This window comes from Lepidochelys olivacea (assembly GCF_965140295.1).
Source record: "Lepidochelys olivacea isolate rLepOli2 genome assembly, chromosome: 24".
Lineage (NCBI taxonomy): Eukaryota > Metazoa > Chordata > Testudines > Cheloniidae > Lepidochelys > Lepidochelys olivacea.
This window is the reverse complement of record NC_140434.1, coordinates 17,435,538-17,449,785: the sequence shown is the minus strand read 5'-3', so window position 1 is coordinate 17,449,785 and position 14,248 is coordinate 17,435,538. Positions and strand designations below refer to the sequence as shown.

General features: G+C 48.4%; 1 protein-coding gene across 1 annotated transcript; it reads right to left on the bottom strand.

Annotated features, from left to right (window-relative positions):
• Positions 1-319: 319 nt before the first annotated feature.
• On the bottom strand, positions 320-13,874 carry LOC311512479 (uncharacterized protein). Its single transcript, XM_084613691.1, has 5 exons — positions 13,801-13,874; positions 8,902-10,127; positions 5,401-5,627; positions 5,128-5,291; positions 320-2,048 (listed from the first exon to the last, which is right to left on the bottom strand). Exons 2-5 carry the CDS (start codon positions 10,125-10,127, stop codon positions 702-704), a joined length of 2,964 nt encoding a protein of 987 aa, XP_084469817.1. The 5' UTR covers positions 13,801-13,874; the 3' UTR covers positions 320-701.
• Positions 13,875-14,248: the final 374 nt, after the last annotated feature.

Here is a 14,248-nt window from a genome sequence, read left to right as displayed (position 1 = left end):
GCGCCCGCCACCCTGACAGGGAGCGACGCTGCCCCCCACCCACCTCCAGCGTGAGGCCCGTGGAACGCATCCGATGTAACCATCACTGTAACATCACGACAACCACCATGCTCAGGGCATCATGAGCCTTCCGAAAACGCCCAACTTGACACGCTTTCCATGGGATACCACGCAATCCTTTCACAAGGATGAGCATGGGGGTGTAGGGTGTTCCCCCAAGGTACAGAGCGTCACACCGTGTAATGACCTTCGGGTTCGTTAAACAACCAACCAGTGAATGACACAGGAATACAACTTTTAATAAAACAAACGAGAGAGTTTCTGTCTGTGGGGACCTGCTGTGCACAGCTATACTGGGCTTCCAGGGCACATCACTAAATCCCTGCATTCATAATACAGTCCATTATGTGGGAGCGGCTCTTCATTATAATCCTCAAGAAACACATCTCGACAACCCCGACTCAGATCAGGGCCCCGTTGCGCCGGGTGCTACATAGACACACAGAGAGACACCGTTTCTGCCCCAGCCAGTTTACAGTCTAAGTCGACAAAGGATTCTTCTCTCCGCGTTGTAAGCAGGGGAAACTACGGCACAGAGAAGACTAGATGCGATGAAGGCCCCACAGTCAGGCTGTGGTACAGCAAGGCCTCCTGAGTCACACTCCAACACTCTGACTGCAACGCCATCCTCCACGGTGCCACTAAACGGACTTTTTCTCTGCCACCTCCAGAGCCTCGGTGAGCAGCCGGTGAGCATCCTCAGCAACACCTTCCAGAAAGGAATGCAGGGTGCAGAATGTGACTCGCCAAGAGATTGCTGCAGCTAGGAAGGTTCCATACACTGGTATGAGGCTTAGGTACTTTTTAATTTGTATCATGGCATGACCCGTCTCCTTGTCCCCTTGCTTCCAGGCAAGATGAGTAGGCTTAGATGATTTAGGTTTACATGATGTTAAAAGACAGTCGGTTAATGGCCCTACTCCACTACCTAAAACTTTACTCAACAGCTCCAAAGCATTTTCTTTAGAGATTTCCTTGGCCAACGGGGTTTTTATCACTTCCTTCAGCTGAGACACTGGTTTCCTGATCTGTTTGGAGAGTTTAACGAGGGATTCTTCATCCAAACCAAAGACTTTGCAGTACTCGGTCATAGATTCCACCAGTATGTCAACGTCACATGAGACAGAGAGGAGGGGGATGGGAACAGCTGCAATAACACACGACTTCAGGGCTCGTTTCCAGATCTGGTTCTTCAGGGCTTCTTTTTTCTTAACCAGGATTGGCTCTGAGATGTTGGGAAGCGCCAAGAGGAAAACGTGTCTCTTGTGAGAGTCCAGTTCATTGGCCAGAGTTTCCTGCAGTTGAGGTGAATCGTACTGGTCGAATTCCCACCTGGAAATGAGGAAAACCTGTGGGGAACTCACACCTGCTGTCTTCAGCCTCTCCACACAGTCGTCTCGGATTGTCTGCAAGGTGGTCTCCTGGTCGTAGTTTCTTTTTCTTCTTTCATTTCTCAAGTCCTCATCCACTTTGGAGCGCACAAAGTAGAACTTCTTCTCCATCTTCTGGATCTCCTGGGCCAGGTCTGCGTCACAAGATCTGAAGCGCTTCGAAGTGATAATGATGAAGAAGTCATAGCGGGCAAAGCTGACCTGCTGAAGGTAGGAGTCAGGCCGGAAACTTGGTGTCCCAATCCCAGGCAGGTCCCACATCTTCACATTGGGAAGTGTGGGATGCAGATAAGCCATTGGCTCCATTGTCTTTTCTGTGATGCCCACCTCTGCCGCTCCTTGGTCATCGTCGGCTAACTCCAGCATGGCGTTGACAAAGGAAGATTTCCCAGATCCCGACTCCCCCGTGACGGCGATGTTGAGCTTGGTGTTTTTTGACAGCTCCAGGGCTTCCTGTGCTTTGGAAGCTACTTCTGAAAGGTTCCCTGTTTCAAAAGCCACCTTTAGCTCTTCAAGATCCTTCTCGGACATACCAGGGATTTTAAAATCCATATCTTGAAATACGCTCCTTGATACCTCTTCTGCAGCAGCCATCTCCTTGGGGGGATGGGGGGAGAGAAGAGAAATATGATAGTCATTCTCATCTTTCACCCAACCAGCTGTGGTCCAGTTGTTGGAGCACTGAACTGGGACTGTCTAAGTTGCCCATTATTATTAATTATTAGTATTAATTATTTAATGTACAGAAATGACCCCACTTGATATTAGCGCACTGTCACTGCAGAGGTGCCACCCAAAATCAGAGCCCCCACTATGCCAGGGCTGCACAGAACCAGACCAAGACTGGGGCCTCCATTCTACCCTTCTACTGAGGTTAGGGCCTCCACGGTGGCAGGCGCCACAGAGACCCTGGCGAGATTGGGGCCCCATTGTGCTGGGCACTAATATACATAATTAGTAACTACGGTTAGAAAATGGAAGGGGTCTGCAAAAAAAAATTAAATTTTTGCCAAAAAATCATGAACCAAAATATTTTGATTTGGAAATGCTTTTGTGATGCCTCATGGGAGTTGTAGTTCAGGTGCCTCATGCCCCCATTTGCTCTTATAGACCAGAGTCACTGGTTGTACTACATTTCCCATGATGCACCACACTTTCCCCTCTTGGAGAGAGAGCGAGGCAGAAAATACCAGAACCTCTCACCATAGTGCAACATGGGGAATGTAGTCCAGCCGGGGATCCTCACCCATAGAGGAGAATGGGGACATGAGGGAAATGAACTACAACTCCCATGAGGCATTGCAGCTGCCCTTTCAAGACAAAATAGCTTGGTTTTCTGCAATTATGGATTTTTTCAACAACAAAAGCAGACATTAGCAGACAATGAAAAACATTATTAGCAGACAATGAAAAACAGCCTTCATCACACCCATAAGCCCACAGAGCTATTGAGATGACGTAGGCTCGAGCATGCTGGGACACAGGCAGTGCCTATGTCCTCATCTGAAGCCTTGCTAAGTACTTGGTTTTACCATTGGCCCAGGTTCACCTCTGGTGTAAAACTCCACCGATCGCATTAAGCTGGTATTTTAAAGAATAAAATAATTATTAATAATGCTTAAGAATCCCATTGGAGCTACGGCCCATTGACCCCAGCTGGGACCTGGCCCCATTGAGTCCAGCGGAGCTATGGCCCATTCACGCCAGGTGGAGATTCTGACATAGATTTTCCCACCATCTGACATGGGCTCTCCGAGCTCCAGGCCAGTGTATTAACCACAAGACCATTCTTCCCCTTGGCCTGTCTTGCTTTTGTACATTTTCTGACATGTCTGTATTGTGCCTAGCACAGTGGTTTACTGATATGCAACTGGTGTTCCTACATGCTACCACAATCAGCGTGGGGAGGGATAGCTGAGTGATTTGAGCATTGGCCTCCTAAAGCTAGGGTCGTGAGTTCAAGACTTGAGGGGGCCATTTAGGGATCAGGGACAGTGGGATTAGTCCTGCTTTGAGAAGGGGGTTGGACTAGATGACCTCCTGAGGTCCCTTCCAACCCTGATAATCTATGAATCATAATAACTATAACAGTAATAATCCCTCACTCTTCTATGGCACTTTTCATCCACAGATCTCAAAGCGCTCTGCTAAGGAGGTCAATATTATTATCTTGTTTTCATAGATGGGGAAACTGAGGCACAGAGAAGAGAAGTGACTTGTCCAAGGTCAACTGGCCGGCCAGCAGCAGAGCTGGAAACAGACTCCACGTCCCCTGCGGTCCAGTCCAGTGCTCCGTCTATAAGTAATACAAACGATTAATCATAATAACTTTCCCCAGTGGGTGAGACACTCCACCCCCTGGTGTCCCGCTCCCTTGAGAGTCTCTGCACGGGGGCTACTGAACTAGTGGTGGTCCTAAACTCACGTTTCCTCTTCTGCCTCCAATGCCTTGAGCAGGACCCTTTGGGCATCTTCAGCCACATTATCCAGAAAGCTCTGCAGGACCGTGCATGTGACCAAAAAACCCATGTGTGCCTCCGTGTGAGTGTGACGGGGCGCGACTCACCGCTGCGGTGCCCCCTGCTGGCTGTTCTGGGAATTAGCACTGCTCCCTCTTCCGGTGGAGTCTCACCGGCCGTCACCTCTGTTCCTGGACCCATGTCTCTCCACGGACCACAGCATTCTCTTCAGTGACACTGCCCTTTGGCTCTGCCATACTCTGTTTCCCCGTTCGGGGGGACCAGCAATCTCTGTCCCACCACTCCCCCAGTGGCAACTGCAGTCCACTATCCCGGGGCCACTTCCCAGGTGACTCCAGCACCCTCTTCACGCTTATCTCAGGCCTCAGCATGCTGGTCTTAGAGGCCAGTCAGAAGCTCGCTCTCGACCCCTTGTTCCTGCCCAGGAACGCTCTGTCGAGGGTGCTAGCTTCACACTGACTGCAAGGCAGCCAGTCCTCCCTCCTTGAGCTCCAGAGAGTAACTGAAGCTGCTCTGACGCCCTTCTTATAAGGGCCAGCCCGGCCCTAATTGGCTGTCCCACGCAGCCTCTCTCTGATTGGCTGCCTCCTGCACACCCTCCCTTATGGGCCAGTGTGGGGCAAACACTCCACCAAACTGCTGACCAATGGTATCGCATTGAGGATATTTCTGGTTCTTGTCATGCAAACCCCTCCAGCCTGAGCCAGCAGATTCAAAGTAAAATGACTAGATATTTCTTTGCCTATCAGAGACCTTACCACAGCTCTCAAGTCCACGATGGGCTTCCCAACCTGCTGGGCAAGGTTAACCAGGGAGTTGTCATCCAAGCCAAAGCTCTTGCAGTAACTTGCCATGCAGTCCATCAATTGGGAAACGTCACAAGGAATGGATTAAAAATGGCAGAGATGGCGTGGGCTTGTACCCTGACCTGTCCCTGCAGGGCTTTCGTCTTCCTTTCGAAGATGAGTCTGAAATGCTGGGTAGGGCAAGGAGGAAAACATGTCTCTTGTGAGCATCGACTTCATCTGCCAGAGCTTCTTGCAGTTGGGGAGCATCTTACTGGTCGAATTCCCATCTGGAGATGACGAAACCCTATGGGGAGCTCACCCCTTGTCTCCGCAGGAACTCGATGCAATCATCTCGGATTTCCTGCAGGGCACCCTCCTGGCTGAAGTTCTTTTTCCTTCTCTCGTTACAAAGTCCATGTCCACCTGGGAGTGCACAAAGTAGAACTTTCCCCCCATCCTCTGGATCTCCCCGGCCAGGTCAGCATGGGTGGATCTGAACCTGTGTGAAACAATGATGAAGAAATTGTAGCAGGCAGAGTTGACCTGCTGGAGGTAGGTGTCGGGCCGGAATCCTGGAATCCCGATTCCAAGTAGGTCCCACATCCTCACATTGAGGGGGTTTGGGATGAGGAAACATGACTGGCTCCTTTGTCGTTTCCATGATGCAAGCCCTGGCTGCACCTTCATCATCATCTTCCATCATCACCCAGCATGGCATTGATGAAGGATGATTTCCAGGAACTTGAGTTCCCCCGATCGTGATGTTGAGCTTAGCATTTTTTGATAGCTCCAGGAATTCCTGCACTTTGGAAGCCACCTCTGAAAGGTTTCCTTTGTCAAGGGCGGCCTGTAGCTCTTCAATATCCTCCTTGGAGATAGTGGGGAGCTTAAAATCTAAATCCTGTGATCTACCAGCCACAGCACCTTTTGGTAACTTCAATCCTTGAGGGGGCCATTTAGGGATCTGGGGCAAAAATTGGGGATTGGTTCTGCTTTGAGCAGGGGGTTGGACTAGATGACCTCCTGAGGTCCCTTCCAACCCTGATATTCTATGATTCTACGATCTTTCTGGGGGAAAGGAGAAATATGCCAGCCAATATTGACAGAAAGGGAAAATGGAAGCAAGGGAAGACAGAAAGGAGAATTTTTTAAGGCTGGTAGGACACCAGTAGATAGCAAACAAGACCATGTATCAAGAATAATCTTTACTCATCAGCATTAAGATTAACAGGAGAGAGGAGAGGTAGAAAAAATAATGACTCGGAGCTCTGTGGTGGAGATCTCTGCTTGTGAAGAAATAGAACTTTGCATTAGAGCTGGGCGAAAACTTTACAGCAAGTGTTTTTTGCCAGTGGCTTTTCCATCGAAACAGAAATGTCTGTTTTCAAATATTTTTCAAGCTTTTATTAAAAAAAAAAAACCCACTCAAAAATAGTTAGATTTTGTCAAAAACCTGAACATTTTTGATGCAAAATCCTGCCCAAAACCAACACAAAACACGCACACTCAATTTCATGGAGAGAAAAGGACCGACATTCCCCAAACAGCTCTTGCTTTCCTTATGGCAGATTCATAGACCTGAAAGCCAGAAGGGAACATTAGAGCATCAGCCTGACCACCCATATAACACCGGCCAGAGACATTCACTGATTTACTCCTGCATTGAGCCCACAGTTGAGCTAGAGTGTATCTTTTAGGAAGACGCTCTATTTTGATTTAATGACCCCAAACGATGGAAAATCCACCAGACCCTTGTGCATCACCTTTTAAACAAGAAAAGTGAATATCTGCTCAGCAAATTCTCTCTGAGGGCTTGGAAGAGATTTTTTCCAAGTGTTTTTTTTTCCACAGTTTAATTTGAATTATCCCAGTTTCAATCACCAACATCCCCCCCCTTTTCCTCTCCGCGATATATTGTCAGTTTTCCCACAGGAAATTTGGAAATGAAAATGTTTGTGTTGACTTAAAATTCCAGTTTGGTTTCAAATAAATGGGGATTCAAAACAAAAATGCTCTGTGTGAAGTGGTTCCAAACTTCCGACCAAAAATTTTTGAACAAACAGTTTGCATTCAAAATTTCTCATGGGGAAAAAAATTAGTTTTCTGACCAGTTCTACTAATTAGATACATTTATACAGTGGCAAGTAAGCATATTCATTAGTGACTGGTCTAGTTTAGATCGTGTGACAGGGTCGGGCCGGATGGCTACAGGAGAGCAACAGAAGGCAGATATATTAGCCCCAGGTTAAGTAGGTCCCTTTTCCTTGGGTAAGGTAACAGGGAAGCTTCCAGAACAATCAGGAACCTTCTGGAGACAATTAAGACAGACAGGCTGATTAGAACACCTGCAGCCAATCAAGAAGCTGCTAGAATCAATTAAGGCAGGCAATCAGGGCACCTAGGTTTAAAAAGGAGCTCACTTCAGTTTGTGGTGTGCGTGTAAGGAGCTGGGAGCAAGAGGCGCTAGGAGCTGAGAGTGAGAATGCAGACTGTTGGAGGACTGAGGAGTACAAGCGTTATCAGACACCAGGAGGAAGGTCCTGTGGTGAGGATAAAGAAGGGGTTGGGAGGAGGCCATGGGGAAGTAGCCCAGGGAGTTGTAGCTGTCGCACAGCTGTTCCAGGAGGCACTCCAGACAGCTGCATTCCACAGGGCCCTGGGCTGGAACCCAGAGTAGAGGGCGGGCCCGGGTTCCCCCCAGATCCTCCCAACTCCTGATCAGACACAGGAGTCGTCGACCTGGATTATGGGTTCACGAAAACAGCCAAACTGAGGGCTGCCGTGAAGCTCCAAGGCAAGCAAATCCACCAATAAGCGCAGGACCCACCAAGGTAGAGGAGGAACTTTGCCACAAGAGATACACAGATTCTTGATTCCAATGTAATAAGAATTTATTCAACTATAAAACCATTTCTACATGAAACATGATGACAGACCAAAGAAAATACAGAGAACTGATATTTTGAAGAACTAGCTATGAGAGAGAGATGTATAACAGGCTAGCATTGTTTATCTGAACATACTACCCTGTTAGCAAATATTGATCCTACTGGAAAAGGAATATGAGGGTTTTGCTGTGTCACTAGATGGGAGACTCATCTGGATTTAAGGGAGGTTGGAGTGGGTCTCTGAGGAGAGATGACCTAGGATGTGGGCAGAGCAAAGCTGAAGGAGGAACCCTGGGAGCAGCCTCTCCTAAGGAGGAGGCCTGAGCTGATCTTTGTTGTTTTACTGTTGTTCCCTTGGTTAATAAAGCTGATCTCAGGGTGGGTTTGGGCTTTGCATGTTATAGCAACTGTTGTTTATGCACTATAAGCCGCTTTGCAATAGTTTATATATTGCAGTCCCAGTAACGTGGAGAAGAGTTGGGTGAAATTTTTCAGTTGAATAGTACATTTGCTGAAGAATGAACTTCCAGGGTGACCAAAACTAATTACAACATTCAGGACAAATAATGTTGGCTGATTAAAAACTTTAAAAAAAAAGTTAAGTTTGTTTTGACATTTTCTAATGGTTTGACTTTTTGGTTTCAAATGGTGTTTCATTTTGAAATGTGGCTAGATTTACTTAACAAAAAAAAAAGGGGGGGGGGGGCAGAGGGGTAAAAAAAAAATCCAGAAACAAAACCAAAAAAAAAAAAGAAAGAGAGAGAAAAAATCAACTAGGGGCAAACAAAATATTTTGTTCAACCCAAAATGATTTTTTTAATTTTGTCAAGAAAAAAAAATCAGTTTTCATTCTAAATGAACTGATTTTTTTTAAAGATTGCTTTGGTTCAGCCACTGAACCAAAAAAAATCAACTTTCCACTCAACCCTCCCCAGCAGACATTCGACACACGCCAGCCATGCCAGGGGAGAGGCTAAGAATCAGGGCAATGCAAATCAACCCTCCAGCAGATGAGAGGCCATTGAAATCCACAGACAGCAACAACCCAAACAACATCTTGGAATGGGAGCGGCACGTTCGTATCAGCAGCTTAGCGACCCATGGACATAGTTCTAGGGTAGACACTAGGCGTCTCACAAACACAGATGGGTTAATCCTCAGTACAGCCCTGTGAGGCAGGGTATTGTAACTTTTTTTAAAATGTAATTATTGTTTCTTGGCCCAGGGAATGAGGGGTCAGACTCGGCTTGATGGCGTTTCTCTGTCTCTCGATCTTGACACTTTCCCATCTTACTCCAGAGCTTTCTTGCGAACCCTTTGTGCATCCGCAGCCACCTTCTCCAGGAAGTTTGACAGAATGGAGTAGGACGTGGCAAAGGACAACCCGGCTGCAGCCAGGGTGCTAATCACTGGGACGAAGTAAAAGCATTGTTCGACTGAGTGGGTGAGGCTGCACCCAACCTGGACAATCTTCTTCATTAATACATCTCGGATGAGATCTTCCCCTTGCGGTGAGACAATAACAGCCTTGAGCTCTGCGACAGGCTTCCCAGCCTGCCTGGCCAGCTTAGCTAAGGAGTCATCGTCAAGGCTGAATTGTTTGTAGAAGGCGATCATGGATACCAACAGGAGACCAACATCACAGGCAAGAGAGACACCTCTCATGGGAAGGACATTGATACAAGCTGACACCAGGGATATTTTCCATAAGTGTCCACGCAGAGCAGATTTCTTCTTCTCTATGATTTCCGGAGAGAAGTTGGGGAGGCTGAGCAGGAACACAAGTCTCTGTAGATGCGGGACGTCCTTCTCCAGAGTCTCCTCCAGCAAGGGAAAATCATACTGGTCTAAGTCCCAGTTGGAGAGAAGAAAGACCTGGGGATCGATTGCTCCTTGGTCTCTCAGGCATTTCCTGGCGTGCTCCCTGATCCTCTGGAGAACATTCTCTTCGACGTAGGCTTGAGGATGAGCCCTTCTTGCATTGGCCAAGTCTTCATCCACTTTGCAGCGCACAAAATAGAATTTCTTCTCCATCCTCTGGATCTCCTGGGCCAGGTTGGCGTGGCTGGATCGGAACCGCTCTGAAGCAACAATGACAAAGAAGTCATAGCGGCTGAAATTCACCTTCTGGAGGTAACTCTCTGGTCGAAAATCCATCGCCCCGATCCCCGGCAGGTCCCACAGGATCACATTCGGGTAGCTTGGATGGGGATAAGCCATCGGCTTGGTCGTTGTTTCTATCACCCCGGTCTGGGCCGCGCCTTGATCTTCAGCACCCAAACCGCGAAGGGCATTGATGAAGGAGGATTTTCCAGAGCCCGTCTCCCCTGTGACAGCAATGTTGAGCTTGGTGTTTTCCAGTGACTCCAGATCCTCCCGAGCTTTGGCGGCTGCCTCTGCCTGGCCTCCATCCTTGAAAAGCTCCATGAATTTCTCATGCACCTTTAGCGCTGCATTGAAAAACCCCTTAGGGTCTGACTCAATGTCAATGCCCTTCGTCAGAGCTGAGAGAGACTCCATCTGCCGCAGAGAAGGAAATGGATATCACCATTACTCTGAGTTGGTTTTTAAACGGGTGACTTAAAACGGTCAGTTCAAGTAGGAACTCAAGGCTGGATTAAGGCCTAGGTACTGTAATTGTAAATTCCTGCGTCTGTCAGCACAGACAATCCAGGAAGTTTCTGGAAAGCATAGGGGACAATTTTCTGGTGCAAGTGCTGGAGGAACCAACTAGGGGCAGAGCTCTTCTTGACCTGCTGCTCACAAACTGGGAAGAATTAGTAGGGGAAACAAAAGTGAATGGGAACCTGGGAGGCAGTGACCATGAGATGGTCAAGTTCAGGATCCTGACACAGGGAAGAAAGGAGAGCAGCAGAATACGGACCCTGGACTTCAGAAAAGCAGACTTTGACTCCCTCAGGGAACTGATGGGCAGGATCCCCTGGGAGAATAACAGGAGGGGGAAAGGAGTCCAGGACAGCTGGCTGTATTTTAAAGAATCCTTATTGAGGTTACAGGGACAAACCATCCCGATGTGTAGAAAGAATAGTAAATATGGCAGGTGACCAGCTTGACTTAACAGTGAAATCCTTGCTGATCTTGAACACAAAAAAGAAGAAAAGGAGGACTTGTGGCACCTTAGAGACTAACCAATTTATTAGAGCATAAGCTTTCGTGAGCTACAGCTCACTTCCTCAGATGCATATCGTGGAAACTGCAGCAGGCTTTATATATACACAGAGAATATGAAACAATACCTATTCCCACCCCACTGTCCTGCTGGTAATAGCTTATCTAAAGTGATTTCCAGCACAAATCCAGGTTTTCTCACCCTCCACCCCCCCACACAAATTCACTCTCCTGCTGGTGATAGCCCATCCAAAGTGACAACTCTTTACACAATGTGCATGACAATCAAGCTGGGCTAATTCCTGCACAAAAAAGAAGCTTACAAGAAGTGGAAGATTTGGACACATGACCAGGGAAGAGTATAAAAATATTGCTCGGGCATGCAGGAGTGAAATCAGTAAGGCCAAATCCCACCTGGAGTTGCAGCTAGCAGGAGATGTTCAGAATAACAAGAAGGGTTTCTTCAGGTATGTTAGCAACAAGAAGAAAGTCAAGGAAAGTTTGGGCCCCACTGAATGAGGGAGGCAACCTAGTGACAGAGGATGTGGAAAAAGCTAATGTACTCAGTGCTTTTTTCGCCTCTGTCTTCATGAACAAGGTCAGCTCCCAGACTACTGCACTGGGCAGCACAGCATGGGGACGAGGTGACCAGCCCTCTGTGGAGAAAGAAGTGGTTCGGGACTATTCAGAAAAGCTGGACGAGCACAAGTCCATGGGGCCGGATGCGCTGCATCCGAGAGTGCTAAAGGATTTGGCAGATGTGATTGCAGAGCCATTGGCCATTATCTTTGAAAACTCATGGTGATCCGGGGAAGTCCCAGATGACTGGAAAAAGACTAATGTAGAGCCCATCTTTAAAAAAGGGAAGAAGGAGGATCCGGGGAACTACAGGCCAGTCAGCCTCACCTCAGTACCTGGGAAAATCATGGAGCAGGTCCTCAAGGAATCAATTCTGAAGCACTTAGAGAGGAAAGTGATCGGGAACAGTCAGCATGGATTCACCAAGGGCAAGTCATGCCTGACTAATCTAATTGCCTTCTATGACGAGATAACTGACTCTGGATGAGGGGAAAGCAGTGGACATGTTGTTCCTTGACTTTAGCAAAGCTTTTGACACGGTCTCCACAGTATTCTTGCCAGCAAGTTAAAGAAGTATGGGCCGGATGAATGGACTATAAGGTGGATAGAAAGTTGGCTAGACTGTCGGGCTCAACGGGTAGTGATCAATGGCTCCATGTCTAGTTGGCAGCCGGTATCAAGTGGAGTGCCCCAAGGGTCGGTCCTGGGGCCAGTTTTGTTCAATATCTTCATTAATGATCTGGAGAATGGTGTGGATTGCACCCTCAGCAAGTTTGCAGATGACACTAAACTGGGAGGAGAGGTTGATACGCTGGAGGGCAGGGATAGGATACAGAGGGACCTAGACAAATTAGAGGATTGGGCCAAAAGAAATCTGATGAGGTTCAACAAGGACAAGTGCAGAGGACGGAAGAATCCCATGCACCGCTACAGACTAGGGACCGAATGGCTCGGCAGCAGTTCTGCAGAAAAGGACCTAGGGGTGACAGTGGACGAGAAGCTGGATATGAGTCAGCAGTGTGCCCTTGTTGCCAAGAAGGCCAATGGCATTTTGGGATGTCTAAGTAGGGGCATTGCCAGCAGATCGAGGGACATGATCATTACTCTCTATTCGACATTGGTGAGGCCTCATCTGGAGTACTGTGTCCAGTTTTGGGCCCCACACTACAAGAAGGATGTGGAAAAATTGGAAAACGTCCAGCGGAGGGCAACAAAAATTATTAGGGGACTGGAACACATGACTTATGAGGAGAGGCTGAGGGAACTGGGATTGTTTAGTCTGCGGAAGAGAAGAATGAGGGAGGATTTGATAGCTGCTTTCAACTACCTGAGAGGTGGTTCCAAAGAGGATGGATCTAGACTGTTCTCAGTGGTAGCAGATGACAGAACGAGGAGTAATGGTCTCAAGTTGCAGTGGGGGAGGGTTAGGTTGGATATTAGGAAAAACTATTTCACAAGGAGGGTGGTGAAGCACTGGAATGCGTTACCTAGGGAGGTGGTGGAATCTCCTTCCTTAGAGGTTTTTAAGGTCAGGCTTGACACAGCCCTGGCTGGGATGATTTAGTTGGGGATTGGTTCTGCTTTGAGCAGGGGGTTGGACTAGATACCTCCTGAGGTCCCTTCCAAGCCTGATATTCTATGATTCTATGATTGCAGCAGAATCTCATCTTTCAGTTACTAAAAAAGAGAGAGTAATTTCCTAACCCTAGTGACTGGTGAGAAAAACTCAAAAATGTGATTACATGTAGGTACATTTGAGCTAATGCAGGACTGCTGCCTGAACCTGCAGAGAGCCTGAACTCATCACTTTGAGGGGGTAGCTGTTCTGTGCATCTGACTGGGGTGTTAGTCCCCTGCTGGGTTGGGGTGGGGTGGGGTGGGCAGGGAGTTATGTGTGGGGCAGAAGGAGAGGAGCAAAGCAGGCCTGCCTCTGCTATCACCACCCCAGGAGAGACACCTGGGCCGACGGGGGTAAATTCTAGGGGATCCCACGCCTCACACCAATGCCTCTGTGCACGAGGGGAAAGCGAATGCAAATCCAAGTGTGTGCATGGGTGTGTGAGCTGGGAGGCTGGAAGGGCTACAGTCCCTAATTATCATAACTGATCAGTTCCCTATTGCCGTATCCTGAGCTCCAGTCAGAATTGGGGCCCTGTCACACTGGCTGCAGCCCAGACATAGCCCACCCTGGTGAGCTCATGGACTATTCAACCCTCTCCGCTTCTCCCCCTGCCCCGCGTAGTTCAAGCTTCCCCTGGGAGCAGGGCACCCACCTGCCCTTTGCTAGTCTCCCCCCGGCTAAGGAGTAGGGCCCTGGGAAAGTGCCCAGCGAAACCCAGCCCAAGGCGAGTGCCCAGCAGGCCTCTGGAGTGCTGGGAGCTTGCAACCATACCCAGCTGCAAATGCAACCACGGCCAGTGACTGGCAGCAGCTCCGGGAACCGGGAAGGGGCAATTTAACCCCCTACCTGGGCAGAAACTCTTACCGGCCACCCGAGCGAGCAGGATGTTCCCCGCGAAGCACAAGAGACACCCCGATGCAGGGCTCTGTCTGCTTCCCTCTTCGGAGTCAAATGGAAAGCAAAAACTGCAGAGAAAAGCAGCCCTGTGAAATTTGCAGCCGCACCCTTTCCTGTTGGATAAGCTGCAGCCAGCTCTGAGTTCCTGCATATACCAGAGAGTGGTACTGGACAGATGGACAGACAGACACGGTGGAACCCCCCAAAATGTCAGGATTGCGTTAACAAAGAAAGAAAACACTGAGTATGGAACAGAGGCTCATTTAATTCACTTTCAGTCAAGTAGATAAATTTAGTTGTGGTGCAAAACTGCTCATTAAAGCACTAATCAGCGGCTGTCGTTTGATTGGTTTTTATTCTATCCCCCCCGCCCTCCCGCCCTGCCCCAGCACGCACCCACACCCACACCGAAAAG